We start from the raw sequence: 15,989 nt of genomic DNA, 5'->3' as shown, positions 1-15,989 counted from the left end.
CTCTCAAGGAGGGACTTATAGGGACTTATAGTTGTAATATGGTCTTTTAGTCCATGTTAAGTCTCAGAAACCAAACAGGTAGGGACTTTTTAGGGACTTGAGACTTATATAAGTTGGGACTAAAAAAAGTCCTAGGAATTATGAACCAAACAGGGCCTGAATCGGCCGAGATTTATTCGTTGATGAGGAAGATGATGGATCCCACAGTAAATTGTGATCCTATATTTATGGCTATTCCCGGAACCACTGCATGGGCGTATTTGTTGCCGTTTATTGGGCATGGCTAGCGGACTGGACATTTGCATGCAGAGTCTACCGATAGCCATTATTTTTGCCACCGTGGAGTAATTATTTGTTGCCCACAGGAGGCCATCGAGTCTTTTGAAAGGCTGCATGTATCACCGATGGTGGGGGAAAAGTATGACGTGGCAGCTTGCTGATGTGGATAGGTTGCATATGGAGAGAAATCAAGTAGTGGGGAGCTTCTATTTAGATATAGTAGATTATATTTATCTGTAAAATGCAAGTTTTTAACTTTCAGATATCATACAATTTGAAAGATGCTAAGTTATCAAATAATTACAACACCTCAACTATAATTTAATTACAACACCTAATAATCAACTATATAAAAAAACTTCATTATAGGGAAGAGTGCATCTGTTTGCTCATTTATGTTCCGCAAATTGCATCTTTGGTCTAAATGAAGCCTTCATGTCATGGTACCAGGGAACACCTCTTTGTGAATATTACGCCACCTACTAAGGGATTGGTAAAGAATGAATTAGTTTGATCCATTTGGCAAGATACACATCTTGCCCACTTATTCAATCCACATTGTAGCATATACAAAACAACTCAACCAAGTTCGAGAAACAAACATTACACAGACCTACCGCTCAACAAAATTCGAAGTGCGAGAGGTATATGCTGCATGGCTAGTCTTGTTCTTCAAATATGATGTACATAACAATTATTTGCATATATAAAAAAACTAGAGAAGTTTCTTCTTAGTGCATTAGTAAGTGCTCCTGCTTAATTTTCAATAAATGATATACTTAGTTGCGAATGTATCTATCTAGAATCACATTAGCTATTAGTATCTCGTAATACTTGAAAAATATTTTACCCTTATATAATTATATTTCTACGGATCCAATTTTGAAATAATCAAGTTTGTCTTGCCAACTCCTAGCACGAAAATCAATGATAAATTTTCAATTGATATTTGTTAACGGTTTGATATTCATTTTTTTATGCATAACAATTTATGTCATTCTTCTACTTGTCTTACAATTAGGCGATATTAAAATATTAGACAGGTAGTGGTGGTGTATCTGAGGGCCATTTGCGAAAAAAAATTGTATGTTCGTGCCTAGTTTAGTTTATCATGGTTACGCCTTCTTTTGGTACGATGAGATGTGATAATTATTTTACAATCAGGCATATGCTCAGTTTTTTTAGCTGAAGCTTGAGGACTCCTAAGTTATACATGTCGTTCTTCTTTGTCTACACGGACTCGCAAGTCATTTTTATTTGTTTTTGGGTCCGTCTATGTCCGTCTATGAAGTATGATGTCAGCTTCATTTTATTGTTTTCATCGTTAGTCATGTTTATTTGATTTTAACTTGTCAAAGCCAAAACCAAAAACCAACTCGCCCCTGGGTGGCCGCCGGCCTATAGGTAAAGCTAGCCATCAGATCTGTCCTTCTCTATATACAATGAACTAAAAGCGATTTTTTTTATATACAATGAACTAAAAGTGGACAGAAAAAAAAAGTTGAGAAAACAAAATAGAGAAAATAGATAAATAAGAAGAGAACAAAAAATAAACACATTTTGATTTTTTTTTAAAGTTGGTAAACACAAACAACTTTAGAAAAATGAACAAATTTATGATTTTTGGAACATTTATTGAAACTTGTGAATTTATGAAAAAAGAATCAAAAAATAAAGAAAATGAGATCAAGTTTTGGAAAATAGAAAAATTAAAAGGAGAAGAAAACCAATTAAGAAAAAATGATACAATAACAAGAAAAACATGAACAAAACAAAACAAAACAAAAAACATAACCTAGCTACTTGGGTCGGCTCATCTGTGGTTTGTTCGCTGTCGAGTGTGGACTTACAATTGGGATAAAAAAAAGGTCGGACCGCCAGTGGCGAGTCAAGGGTGGACCCGCAATTGGGACTAAAAGAGGTCGGTCCCAGATGCAAGTCGAGATTGTACTTGCAACTGGGACAAAAAAAGGTTGGGCCATAGTTGTGAGTCGAGAGTGGACTTGCAACCGGGACAAGAAAAGGTCAAGCCCCAGTTGCGAGTAGATGATGGACTTGCAACTGGGACAAAAAAGGGCAGGCCCCAGTTGTGAAATCGAGGTTGGACTTGCAATTAGGAATTAAAAACTCGGGCCCAGTTGCGAGTCGAGGGTGGACTAGCAACTCGGACAAAAAAGATGGGGCCCTAGTTGCGAGTCGAGGGTGGACTTGCAACTCGAACAAAAAAGGTCGGGCCCCAGTTGCGTGTCGACGGTGGACTTGCAACTCGAACAAAAAAGTTTGGGCCCAAGTTGCGAGTCGAGGGTGGGCTTGCAACTTAGACAAAAAATAATCTGACCCCAATTGTGTGTCAAGGGCACACTTGCAACTAGGACGAAAATGGTTTGGGCGCCACTTGTGTATTGAGGATGGAGTTGCAACTAAGACAAAATTTGGTCAGGCTCCTAGTTGCGTACTGAGAGTGGACTTGCAAATAGGACAAAAATGGGTAGGCCTCCAGTTGCGTGTCGAGAATGGACTTGCAACAAAAGGGCAGCCCGCCACAATAGCATGTCGGAGGCGGAGTTGCACCTGTGACAAAAAGGGCCGAGGCCCCAGTTGCATGTCAAGCGTGGACTTGCAACTGGACAAAAATGGGTCGGGCCCTAGTTACGTATTGAGTGTAGAGTTGCAACTGGAATAAAAATTGGTAGGACTCCTAGTTGCCCCCACTACGTGTCAAGTGTGTAGTTGGACATGCAACTGAGAGAAAAGTAGGACAGGCCCTGGCTGCGTGTGGAGGGTGGACTTGCAACCGGGACGAGGAAAATGGCAAGGCGCTCTAATTGCATGTCGAAGGTGGTTTTCAACTGAGGCAAAAAGGGTTCGACCCCAAGTTGCGTGTCACGGATGGACTTGCAACTGGAATAAAATTGGGTCAGGCCATAGTTGCATATTGAGGGTGAACTTGTAACTAAAAAAGGCAGACCGGTTGCATGTTGAGGGTGTACTTGCAAGTAGCACGACATTTAAATAGAACATGTCGAACGATCAAGAACTTAGACGAGACATAGGTAATTTATTTAAAGAAACTCATGAATTTAAACAAAAAATAAATAAAGAAGGAAAAAGGAAAATAAAAAAGAGAAGGAAATGGACACACAGAAAATTAGAAAAAAATATCAAATTTTCTTTAAAAGAATTATGAATTTAAACATAAAAAGATAAAAAAACACAAAAAAGTAGAGTGAACATGTAGCTTTCGTTCATGAATTCATGAAGAAACCATTCATCAATTCAAAAGGTGAACATGTAGCGTTGGTTCCCAACACAACTATATACGCAAAAGAGTTGAGTTGAAAAAAAAGGACGAGTGGACAAGAACTAATGGGTCGAAGACGTGCTTTTTTTTTTCTCGAATACGCCATGGTCAGCGTATCATCGCATTGATAGAGGAGAAGAACGTACAGGTTGGCATCAGGGACATGTACACTACAAGGCGTGCCCGTGATACACAGTGAGCATAGAATGGGTTGCTTAGCCCAAAGAGACTAAGCTACGTTACAGGGATGATGTTGTTAAGTCCTTTGGCTCCTGCGCAGGCCCAGGAGCGGGCGTCGTCCTATATCGTGACCAGAAGAAAGGCGGAGGAGGGTGTGATCTTGTCGAAGATGATAGCATTGCGATGACGCCGGAAGGACCAAGCCGTCAGCGCGGCGATGGTGGAGAGCCCATGTCGCTTGCCCGGGGTCGTCGTAGGAAGAATCGAGCTGAGACAGTCGAGGAAGCCAAGAGAGCCCTCTGGTGCGGTGATCTCGGGGCAACATCAGGAGAGGATGCCATGCCAGATAGTGCGAGAGAAAATTCACTCCACCAGAAGGTGGTGTAAGGTCTCAGCTTGTTGGGAGAACATCACACATTCTGGCTCATGCGGTAAGCCACGCCGTTCCAGCCGGTCAGCCGTCCAACAGCGGTTGACGGAGGCGAGGTAGAGGAAGAATTTGACTTAGAGAGGGGCACCCGATTTCCATACAAGGCGCTAGTGCTCAGACAGCGTAGAACCGATGAATAAGGTGTTGTAGCAGGAAGACGCGGAGTAAGCCCCGTTCTCCGTCCACTTCCAGAGAATGGTGTCGGGCTCCTGGGATAGAGTGACGGTCTACAGCCGACACCAGAGGTCAAAGTACTCGAGCACTGCCGCTGGACCCAGATGACCATGGATGTCGTGTATCCATGCCCGATCCTTTTTTTTCATAGACGTGCTCACTTCCCTTCACTCTAGATGTGAAACAGCAAACCCGTTTTTATTTTCATAGGAATTGAGATGTGTGATTTTTTTGGGTCTGTCCATATAACAGTTAGATGTGAGATATTATAAGTTGTGACATGTTTATTTGTGTTTTTTTTTGACTCGGGATATGATGCATCATGCAAGGCAACTAGAGTTCGTACCACTACAACCAATGCATGATAGTAACATAAAGTAAACGGGAAAGTCTATAAAAGGACATAGCACAGTGTCCAGATTAGAGGATGTTTGAAATTTTTTGAAACCTTTTTTTACAGATTGTGATTTTTTAAAATGTAGAATATTTTTATAAAACACAAACAAATTTAAATTTTGGAAAGTATTTTACAAATTTGAATAAAGTTTATAATTCTGATTTTATTTTTGAAAAGTAAGAACAAAATTTGGTATTCCAAACAATTTCTTCCCAAACAAATTTGGAAGTTATTTTTTGAAAATCCCTGGACAGTTTTAAGAGTGCGGACACTTTTGAAGATTCCAAACATTTTTTAAAAAACAAGAATAAGTTTATTCTATCTTTATTTTGATAATAAACTTTCAATAAAAAAATTGTTTGCGCTGTTTAAAAATGTTGACATTTAAAAAATGTTCATGCATTTGAAAAGAATGTTCTGTGATGTCTAAAGAAATATTATATACAATGGAAAAGAATCTTAACATTCAAAGAATGTTCGTGACAATTTTTAAAAGAAACTTCATGCATTTAAAAAACACATGACACTTTCTAGAATTTTTTTATGCAATGTAAATAAAATGTTCGCATGATTGTTTTTAAAAAGTTTCATAACATTTAGAAACATGAACAGTAGGAATTTGCAAAATCTTTACCATGTATTCTAAAAATGCTTGGGCCTGTGTTTGAAAAAAATATTCATCTTGTATTTTAAAAATGTTCAACGTGTGTTAAAAAAATGTTCCCTGTGTATACAGAAAAATATATTGTGTATATAGTGGCATTAAGCTTATGCAGCATGAGTTGTGGCATGCTCATGTTGCTGCTATGCTCTCTGTGTGACATATTTGGTCCTACCCACCCATGGCAGCGGGGTCCTATTAAAAACTAAGGGATATTAAGGCCTCCTTTTAATAGAGTACCAGACCAAAGCATTAGCACTTAGTGAATATATGAACTCCTCAAACTACGTTCATCACCGAAAAGTGTCCCGGCTATTGTCATTCTAGGGTTGCCGGATCATAACACGTACGTAGTAGGTGACTATTGACTTACAAGATAGGATCAAGAACATAAATATATTCATGAAAACATAATAGGTTCAGATCTGAAATCATAGCATTCGGGCCCTAGTGACAAGCATTAAGCATAGCAAAGTCATAGCAACATCAATCTTAGAACATAGTGGATACTAGGAATCAAACCCTAACAAAACTAACTCGATTACATGGTAAATCTCATCCAACCCATCACCGTCCAGCAAGCCTATGATAGAATTACTCACGCACGGCGGTGAGCGTCATGAAATTGGTGATGGAGGATGGTTGATGATGACGATGGCGATGAATTCGCCTCTCTGCAACCCAAAACGGACTCCAGGTTTGCCCTCCCAAGGAAGAACAGGAGGTGACGGCGCCTCCATATCGTAAAACGCGATGAATCCTTCTCTCTTTTTTTTTATCTTCCCAAACGTGAATATATGGAGTTCAAGTTGAGGTCGGTGGAGGTCCAGGGGGGCCACAAGGACGGTTAGGTGCGCCCTCCACCCTTGTGGCCAGGGAGTGGGGCCCTTCGGTTGATTCTTTCGCCAATATTTTTTATATATTCCGAAACTGATCTCCGTGAAGTTTCAGGTCAATCCGAGAACTTTTTATTCTGCACAAAAAATAACACCATGACAGTTCTGCTGAAAACAGCGTCAATCCAGGTTAGTTCAATTCAAATCATGCAAATTAGAGTCTAAAATAAAGGCAAAAGAGTTTGAAAAAATAGATACAATGAAGACATATCAACGACCCGTCTCCGCCTCCTTCCACCCCTGTGACATCGCTGAGGCGGTCCATTCCTTCGCAGACCCGCCTCACCTCAACCGCTACTGCCGTGTGGCCTTGCACCTTCAAGCCGTCGCCCCGGCGTCAAGCGGGCCCATGCTTCCGCCACGGAGCTGCAGCTCCGCTACGCTCTGAGTCACTTCCTCCCCGAATCCATCAACTGCGCCTGACTTCTGGCTCTCTGCAGATGAGTCCTGTTGGTGTGTTGGCTGCCCAACGGGGCTGGAGAAAAAGTAGAGTAAAGAGGAAGGAATTGGCCCGGTGGAATATAAGAGAGAAATTTCAGACTTAAAATTTTTCAATGGCTGGTTCTGGACTCTAGAGGACCTCTTGTCCATTACAATAGTCAAGTTCTTGAAAATTATCACAGATGACTACTAAAAAATACTCAGTGGGAGGAAAACAGTGGTTGAGGCATGGAATTGTTAAGAGGAACAGAGGTGGTTCAAGCTATAAGTTCAGCCGCCTTGCTGTCACGGCCGGCTCACAACAGCAGCCGATCCACCGTTGTTGCCGGTTAATTACGCCTGCCGGTTCATCTTCATAATCGCCTCGTCATGATGACTGGCTCGACATCCCATAGAAATATCAGGTGCTATCCGCTTTATTTACTTTTTAATATATATTTTTTATTCTTTCAAGAATAATTACTCTCACACTGCGATATTTTTTATGTAGAAAAATTCTTCAATACAAAAGAGATCATTAAGCTACGGGTATAGAGATCCCGTTTGCCTCATAGTGGTCCAGTAGAGGCCATACTGGCAAACGTCCGCCCCGCAGTTCTTAACAGATTGCCATCCAACTATCAACTTGCCGGAGACTGACCTACATCATAGGCAAATACGCTGCTCATCATCCACCGGGACAACGCATGTTTTACTGTTCAACGGATGTGCATAGCCGCCGCCCCTGCGGTTTGGTCTATATCGGCTCGTCGGGACCGCGCTTGCGATTGACTTATCTATTCACGCCTGCGGCCGACTCGCCCGTGTCTATGTCGTCTCTGATGATGCGGTCGTCTTTATCATCCACCCCGCGGTCTGATCTACATCAACACACCGGAGCCGCACCCATCTGCACGAGCTGTTTCGTGAGCGCGCGCAAGTCGCCGCTCTTACGGCCCGGTCTATTCCAACAACTCTAGAGAAAATCATAATAAGTTATCAGCATCCGCCTGCACCTGATGGCTCAATGGACAGGCGCATAAGTCACTGTTACTACGGTTTGGTTATACTTCAATAACCAGCCAGATGAACCACCAGCCGGGATATTGACACAACTCATACGGGATCATTTATAACCCGCCACGGTCAACCTCAACCTTTCGTGGATTTACATCGCTTTATCAACACCAAGTTTATACAATGAGTGTTGCGAAGATCATCAACTCGCCACTTCGCTTCCAGCTTCAACATATTCTAGTGTTATGCTGTTCAACTATATGTCGGCTTATATCATGGTCAAGTATGGAGAATCTCAAGCCAAATCCTCGAGTCCTCTTAAGATTCAGGGGCTAAACGGACAAGACTCAGCAAATTTTGCCAGTTTCAGCAAGTTCAAGAACCCCGGGTCATTGGAGGGAAAATAATCCGGCCTCAGGGGTTACTGCCACATTGGTGAAAATTTAAAGGCTGTCAGAAAATTTCCGGCTTAAAAAGTACCGGGCAATCAAAAAGTTTCGGCTCAAAAGAAAAATGTCGGGTTATCAGAAAACATTCCGGTTCAAAATCTAGCTCAAGGGAAATCTGTCTCTCACAAAGTTTTGAGATCTCAATATCCGGCTCAACATCTGGTTCAAGAGGAATCGATCTCTCGCAAGTTCGAGTTCTCAGAAAATTAAAGGTTGCCAAAGAGAACTTGCTGCCAGGATGCGCGGTTCAAACATAGGTATCCTACCTTATTGACTTATCATATTATGATCAACGTAATAAAGTCGGCATCACCGAAATTCGGGGCCTTTGTCGTTTCATCCCATGTTTACTAGGCATGAGTATTTATTAATTGATCATAAGGTCACTTGGGGTCTTCCAACTCACCGAGTTTAGCTTTCTTACCCTCTTGACCGGCTTTATATGCCATATATGGGTTAAACCTGCCTGTTTGCAACTCGCTACTCCGCCGGGTGATATCCATATGATACGTCTCCGCCGTATCTATTTTTTCTAACGTTTTTCTCTTGTTTTGGACTCTAATTTGCATGAGTTGAATGAAACTACCCCGGACTGACGCTGTTTTCAGCAGAACTACCATGGTGTTGCTTTTTGTGTAGAAATAAAAGTTCTTGCAATGGAACGATACTTTTTGGAGATTTTTTATGGAATAAAATAAAAATATTGGAGCCAAGAACCACCGGAGGGGGTGTCTCTGGGGGAGCACAACCCACTAGGGCACGCCCCCCTCCTGGCGTGCCCAGGTGGGTTGTGCGCACCTGGTGGCCCCGCTGACCCTACTTCGAACGCTATAAAATCCTATTTTTGGAGAAAAATCAGGGAAAACGAATTATCGTGTTTCACGAGACGGAGCCGCTGCCACCTCTTGTTCTTCATCGAGAGGCCAGATCTGGAGTCCGTTTGGGGCTCCGGAGAGGGGAATCTTTGATCTTCGTCATCACCAACCCTTCTCCATCGCCAATTCCATGATGCTCCCCACCGGGAATGAGTAGTTCCTTCATAGGCTCGCTGGTCGGTGAGTGAGTTAGATGAGATTCATCATGTAATCAAGTTAGTTTTGTTAGGGCTTGATCCCTAGTATTCATTATTTTCTGAGATTTATGTTGCTATGACTTTGTCATGCTTAATGCTTGTCACATTGGGTCCGAGTGCCATGATTTCAGATCTGAAAGTTTATGTTATCACCATTATATCTATGTTCTAGATCCGATCTTGCAAGTTATAGTCACCTATTAAATGTTATGATCCGCAAACCCTGGAGTGACAGAAGTCGGGATCCTTTTCGATGATGACCATAGTATGAGGAGTTCATGTATCTACCATTCTTAAGAAGTTGCTCCCCACTACAAGGCATTCTCTTAACATGCAGGTAGTCCATGTCATCATTGACATGTCAGTAGTTCAGTTACATATAACAACCGACGACAAATAATCTCTGCCCGACTCTCTCTTTCTCACCAGCCCCACCGCCCAATAATCTCCCCATTAACTCCTCTACCCATTACGGCAAAAAGAAACTCCTCTACACATTGATTTCCACCACTAATTCCAATTCATCTTCTCCACGAGTAAATTGAGGAGTAACAAAAACTTCCATCTTCATCAAAGCGATTGGAAGCGCATCGACCACTGTTTGGCCTACATAGTTGTTGTCCCAGCCATTAACCCACGAGCGTCACCCACCACCGCCCATCCCCCACTCGCGTCACTATTTGAACCACGCAGGTCGCCACCAACGACGCCACCTGATCGTCGGCGCTGCCGTCGACCAAGTTGTTGTGCACGCCACTTGCCCCAATCCTGCCGCGTTCCGCCACTAGCGACGTTCTGGAGCCCCTACCGCCAACCCACACCGTGTGACAGCCTCACCCCCTTCAGTTACGGATCCACATCCTCTAACATCGATCTGTGCACGGTGAGCCGTGATTCGATCTCCCACCGTCGGCCAGCCTCCTTCAGCACCACCGAGCACGGCTCCCACCCTCCTCCCTCATGCGGTCATGCCCATGGAGCAGCGCTCGCCCAACGCCCTAATAGCAGCCAGCGTCGTATGTGTCAAGGGCCCCACTCTTCCGCACCGACCAGACTGCTCCTTTCTCCTTGATCTGAAGACAACGATCTAGAGGAGCCCACGATGGTGTCCCGTTTCTTCTCTCGTAAAGCTCCTCTTTTCTTATGAATAATGCTTTTTTCAAGTTGCTGAAATCTCTGATTACATAGAGTTGTAACCATGGTGGTGATATTGTCTGACTATGAAGATTAGAGGCGGAGCCAGATTTGGAGCATACTCTGGGCTTGCAATTGTAAATTTGCTTTGTGATGTTAATCAACACATTTTCTCTCTTATCTCTATACATCTTTTACTGGTCTTGTAAGTGATACTGCAGAGTTACTATGATACATGACTTCCACAAAAACTTGAACACGGGAGTATATTTGTTTTGGGACAGGGCGAATTTATTAGGAGACATACCAGTAAGTACTAGCTTAGGAGTACCTTAATCCCTGGTTATATCCCTTAAATTATCATTCGCGTGCTATTTATTTGCTCCCTTCATGTATGTTACTATCATACAAGTCATAGTGCTCGGAGAAATTTTGAGTTCTCACCGCCTGCTGGTACGCCCATCTTGCTACTTACTATGAGGTTATTCTGCATAATTTTATGATTATTATTTTTCCCATGCCTTATGTAATTATGTTTGCAGAAAATGAATGTTTGCATTATTTTCCATCCCATCGATACATGTTTATTGGTTGTTCTTCTCGATTATTGTTAAATTGTGTTATCTAATTTTCTACATCAGAATACTGAAACGTGGATGGTTATGGTATGCAGCAGCATTAGAATAAAACCAAAACATAACATCAAATTGTAGAGCAATTATTGAGCACCGTAGGTTGTTTCCCTAGCTCTATGGGATGTCATACACACTTCATGTTTAAAACTTCTCTTCCAGTTGTAAAAAACATTCGAATTAAATATGAAGAGTCTATTGCCCCATTTTAGTTTCTTTGAAGAATCAAGAAGGCCAAGTACAACACAACTTAATATTTTTGCTTTGTTGCCAATGAAAAAGGTAAATCATATGAGTATGAAATATTTAGACAAGGTACAACCTACAGGTACAAGTCTTTCAAAAATGTTATCATGCCAGTATAAATAAATAAAATTTAGTATGTTTCTGTACAATATATTGCTTCCTTAATAAATAAATAAACTATATCAGTGTATGCTATTAATGATGCCTCTCTGGATGTTTGAGACATATATCTCTGCTAACTTCTCAGGTGTGCTTCACATGTACTATCATATGCCCATACTTTATTTTACCAGTTGTTAATATTTGGCCATGCCTCTCTGGATGTTTGAGATGTATATCTCTGCTAACCAAGTGTATTAGAATTACTTTGATGCTCTGAAAATCCAACATAGTTAGTTGGGAGAGGTATCGGTGCATGTTACTGATAATTCTCTTTATGTTTGTGCAGAAATATATTTGTTCATCGTTTCAAATGTAAATATCAATATTCCATTGGATCTCCAAAATCAACATTTAAAATGTAAATGTATTGTCGGTGTTTCAAATTCTATCTTCTATTCATTCATACAATATACGCTTTTATTTGAATCTGCTCATGGAAAGCATAAAGTCCCGCAGCAACGCGCGGGGTATCATCTAGTTCACTATGTGTTAATGCTTTGTTCTCATTCTCTATTGAAAGGAGATCTTAATATCCCTTAGTTTCCATTTGGACACCGCTGCCACGGGAGGGTAGGACAAAAGATGCCATGCAAATATCACTGTTACCGTTACTGTTACTGTTACTACTACCATGAAAACTATCATACTATTGTGCTACTAATCATATTGCTGCATATAATTAATCTTTAGGTGTGGTTTAATTGACAACTCAACAGCTAATACTTATAAATATTTTTGGGCTCTTCTTGTATCAAATCTATAAATTTGGGTTGAATACTCTACCCTCAAAAACTGTTACGATCCCGTTGTGGCGGCGGCGAAAAGCGCGTCAAATGACACAAAAATGATCCTTATAGCGGCTCCTGAAAGAATACTCGCCGATTAGCTGATCGTTGGGGATCCTCAATATTGATGTCCATTATTAAAGACTTGATCCAATCAATCGGTTGTTCTTCTGTCTGACTCAATCGATCAAATAATATACACTCCGTGTCTATCATTGTCCTTTCACTTTGTTCTTTTGCAATGGTCGGTCGTCGAGATACAGCGTGCATCCAATTAAGCCTTACATGCTGCACGCATTGAAAATTTTAAAATGTCAAGGTGGTGCTTTAGAATAGGGCCGGACTGTCGTTTAACTAAAACAAACACCATACGGTTTTGGACATGAGATATAATTTCAACTCGCCTAATCATTTCGGACTAGGTAGTTGAGCTGGCCACTTGTGATTAGTTAGAGCTACTTGTTTGTTCGTATTGTTGTGCTCGACGGCTAAACAAGTTAACTTAAAACTCGTTGGCTGGGCAGCTGGGTAGCTGCCCCCACCCAAGTTTAAGCCCTGACTTTGACGTGTGATGCTTGTAGAGTTTCTTCTATAAAAAAATGCCAATGGGGGTTAGCTTTTGGGTTGGTCTCATTTTTTTTAAACTTCCTCGCAAAAAAAAGTAATTAAAAACAAAGATTGTTGGGATGAATAAATGAGCCGATCAAACGACCTTTCACTAAATTAAAGAGCCGAGCTTCCAACTATAAATTAAAGAGCCAATCGCTAGCTGATAGAGATCTCCGACCCACACAATTTAATACTCCACGCCTATAAATTAAAGAGCGTGCCAGGTAGCAAGTGTACTCCTGTTAGTTCTTGGCGTGTGCGTGTTCCACTCCACACATCACCATTCGCATGGCCAAACTGCTCTCCTCCGCCTCGTCCCACGAGCTTCTCGCCCCGCCACCGGCCGTCTCCCTCCCCGTTGTCGACCTCTCCCTCAGTCACGATGAGGTCCGCCGCGCCATTCTCGACGCCGGCAAGGAGCTGGGCTTCTTCCTGGTCGGTCCAACCATCTAATTTGCTACTGGCATTTGATTATGTAGTGTGCATCATGATGATGCAGAGGCCAGGGTCTTCCTCCTCTTTTCAATTTCTTCTTTTTGATTACATACGTGTACATGCATGTAGGTGGTCAACCACGGCGTTCCTGAGCATGCGATGCGGGACATGGAGGCGGTGTGCGAGGAGTTCTTCCGCCTCCCGGTGCTGGACGTGGCACCCTTCTACTCGGACGACAGACGCAAGCCCAACCGGCTTTTCTCTGGCACCACCTTCAACACCGGCGGCGACAAGTACTGGCTGGACTGCCTCCGCCTTGCCTCCACCTTCCCCGTGGGAGACAGCAAGAATCACTGGCCCGATAAGCCCCAAAGCCTTCGGTAATATATTTTCACGCCGTCATGTAATCGCACATAGGCCTTCGAGATTTATCTAGGAATTACTTAGTTCATGGGCCAAAAATCCCCAAGAATTTTACCTATATATCCATCGATCACAAGCAATTGAGCATCCATGCATGGTGGAGAAGTGAGTTTCTTCCTTGTGAATTGGCTTGCCTTTGGCTACAGAGAAGTTGTCGAGACGTTCTTCCTGTTGACAAGAGGTGTGGGCATGGAGCTACTGCGGCTTCTGAGCGAGGGCATGGGGCTCCACCCTGACTACTTCGATGGGGCCCTCAGCTGCGGTGATACCACCATCTCCCTCAACCATTACCCAAGGTGCTCGGACTCGAGCCTCGCGCTCGGGCTACCGCCACACTGCGATCGGAACCTCATCACCCTACTCCTACCTGGTGTAGTCCCCGGTCTCCAAGTCTCCTACAAGGGTGATTGGATTAACGTGGAGCCTATGCCAAATGCCTTTGTCGTCAACTTCGGCTTGCAACTTGAGTTAATGCATCAATGATTGATCTGGTTGGCTTAAGTTGCTCATTCCAGTTTGTCTATGGGATCAGTCATCATTATATGTTGGTTGTTTCTTGCAGGTCGTAACCAACGGGGTGCTGAAGAGCATAGAGCACCGGGTGATGACTAACTCAGTGATGCCACGAATGTCGGTGGCGGTTTTCATCGAGCCGGATGCGGACTGCCTCATCGGGCCCTCGGAGGAGTTCATTGGTGAAGGAAACCCCATGCGCTACCGTTCCCTCACATACCGTGAGTTCTTGCGCGTCCACAATGTTGTAAAGCTGGGCTCATCGCTCAATCTTACAACCAATCTCAGCAACTCTCAACAAACACAAGACAAAAATACATGAAGAGCCACAGCCGATAAGCCTTCACTGTTATGTTGGTTGCCAGATCTCTCAACACGCATGCCGTGGGTATATCAGTTACATCAAGCTACCTTCCCGGTGTTGTTAGGGTATACATTCATGTTCTGTTGATGATACAAGTAATCTTACTCGTGGCTCGGGCGACTTGATTACAGAAAGTAAACGACGCAAAACTGTTTTGTATAGGAAACTTATCACCCATACTGACCAGTGTAATTATATCAATTAATAGCTTGGATGTGAAAATGAAAAATAGAACAAAAATGTGGTACATTTGATAAACTCAAAGGAGTAACACAAATTTAGTAACCTTACTGTTGTACGAGGCCAGTGAGTAGTTACTTAGAGCCGAATTAGTTCGCAGTGCAGCTTTTCATTGAATAAAGAGAGGAGCAGAGGGAAAGTGCATGGATGAACCCCATGGGCATATGAACCCACTTTGGAAAACTTATTTCTAAATGTCAAAAAAATCTGAAAAAAGTCTCATGCATACATCTTCAAATTCCATGTGTCGTGGAACGCTATTGAGAAGCACTGATCTTTTTTTGCGGGGGCAAAACCAAGACATTTTTTTCATAAAACTTTGTGCCGCGCACACATGTTGCGAAGATATATGCGTGGAATTTTCTTTTGATTTTTTTACATTTTAAAATGTGTTTAAAATGCATTTTTTTAAAAAGTGGGCTCATATGCCCATGGGTTCAGCATGTCCACACTCAGGAGCAGAGCCTGATTACATACTACAATATACCCCGCTGGAATGTAATTAGAGATTTGAGGTCTAAATATTGTACTACACAATATAAATTCACCAGTAAGATCTAAATTATGCTATGTAGAAACAAACACAAAATAATAATATAAAAAGTTGAGCAAGTCATAAGTTAACTGTGCTGGCATTTAAAATCTACCGTGCATGTTGAAAGGTAGAGACTCATCTTCAGATCGGATGGATGTTATTTGACTAAGCTAGCTAATCCAATGGCTACAACAGTTTGGATGATGTGGAAGCACACATGCACACGAAAAAAATAGTAATTACTGACTCACTATGGGGTTTTTCTATATAAGATCTACACATAGGAAGGGGCACATTGTATTTTTCTAGGTACAAGCACCGCTAGCATGGCTCATAGGTCTAAATTTTCGTATGGACAATGATCTACAAAGATTATCTCTCAAAATCTTTCAGTTTTCCCCATTGATTGTCTATATACGAGTTCTCTATATTATTTCTCCTATATTTTAGTAATATCTCTTAACTAGACAATGCCATGCAAGTACTATGCATTTCTTTTTTATACAGAGTTGCGGAGACAAGGGGTTACACCCCTCTATTGGCAGGTAGTCTCGTTGTCCCAAAAATCTCTCATCGTCGGCGCTGATTGCCACCAGGGGGGGGGGGGGCCCCCCCTGAATTTTTGTTTTTACTTT

The 15,989-nt window shown here is 42.3% G+C and overlaps 1 protein-coding gene across 1 annotated transcript; it reads left to right on the top strand.

The window, feature by feature from the left end:
• The first annotated feature begins 13,096 nt into the window (after positions 1 to 13,096).
• On the top strand, positions 13,097 to 14,758 carry LOC125529970 (2'-deoxymugineic-acid 2'-dioxygenase-like). Its single transcript, XM_048694391.1, has 4 exons — positions 13,097 to 13,279; positions 13,409 to 13,659; positions 13,849 to 14,170; positions 14,265 to 14,758. Exons 1-4 carry the CDS (start codon positions 13,133 to 13,135, stop codon positions 14,535 to 14,537), a joined length of 993 nt encoding a protein of 330 aa, XP_048550348.1. The 5' UTR covers positions 13,097 to 13,132; the 3' UTR covers positions 14,538 to 14,758.
• The last annotated feature ends 1,231 nt before the right edge of the window (positions 14,759 to 15,989 follow it).

The sequence above is a fragment of the Triticum urartu genome, unplaced genomic scaffold (assembly GCF_003073215.2).
Source record: "Triticum urartu cultivar G1812 unplaced genomic scaffold, Tu2.1 TuUngrouped_contig_5984, whole genome shotgun sequence".
Classification (NCBI taxonomy): domain Eukaryota; kingdom Viridiplantae; phylum Streptophyta; class Magnoliopsida; order Poales; family Poaceae; genus Triticum; species Triticum urartu.
The sequence above is the reverse complement of the archived record's forward strand: the minus strand, read 5'-3'. Positions and strand labels throughout refer to the sequence as shown.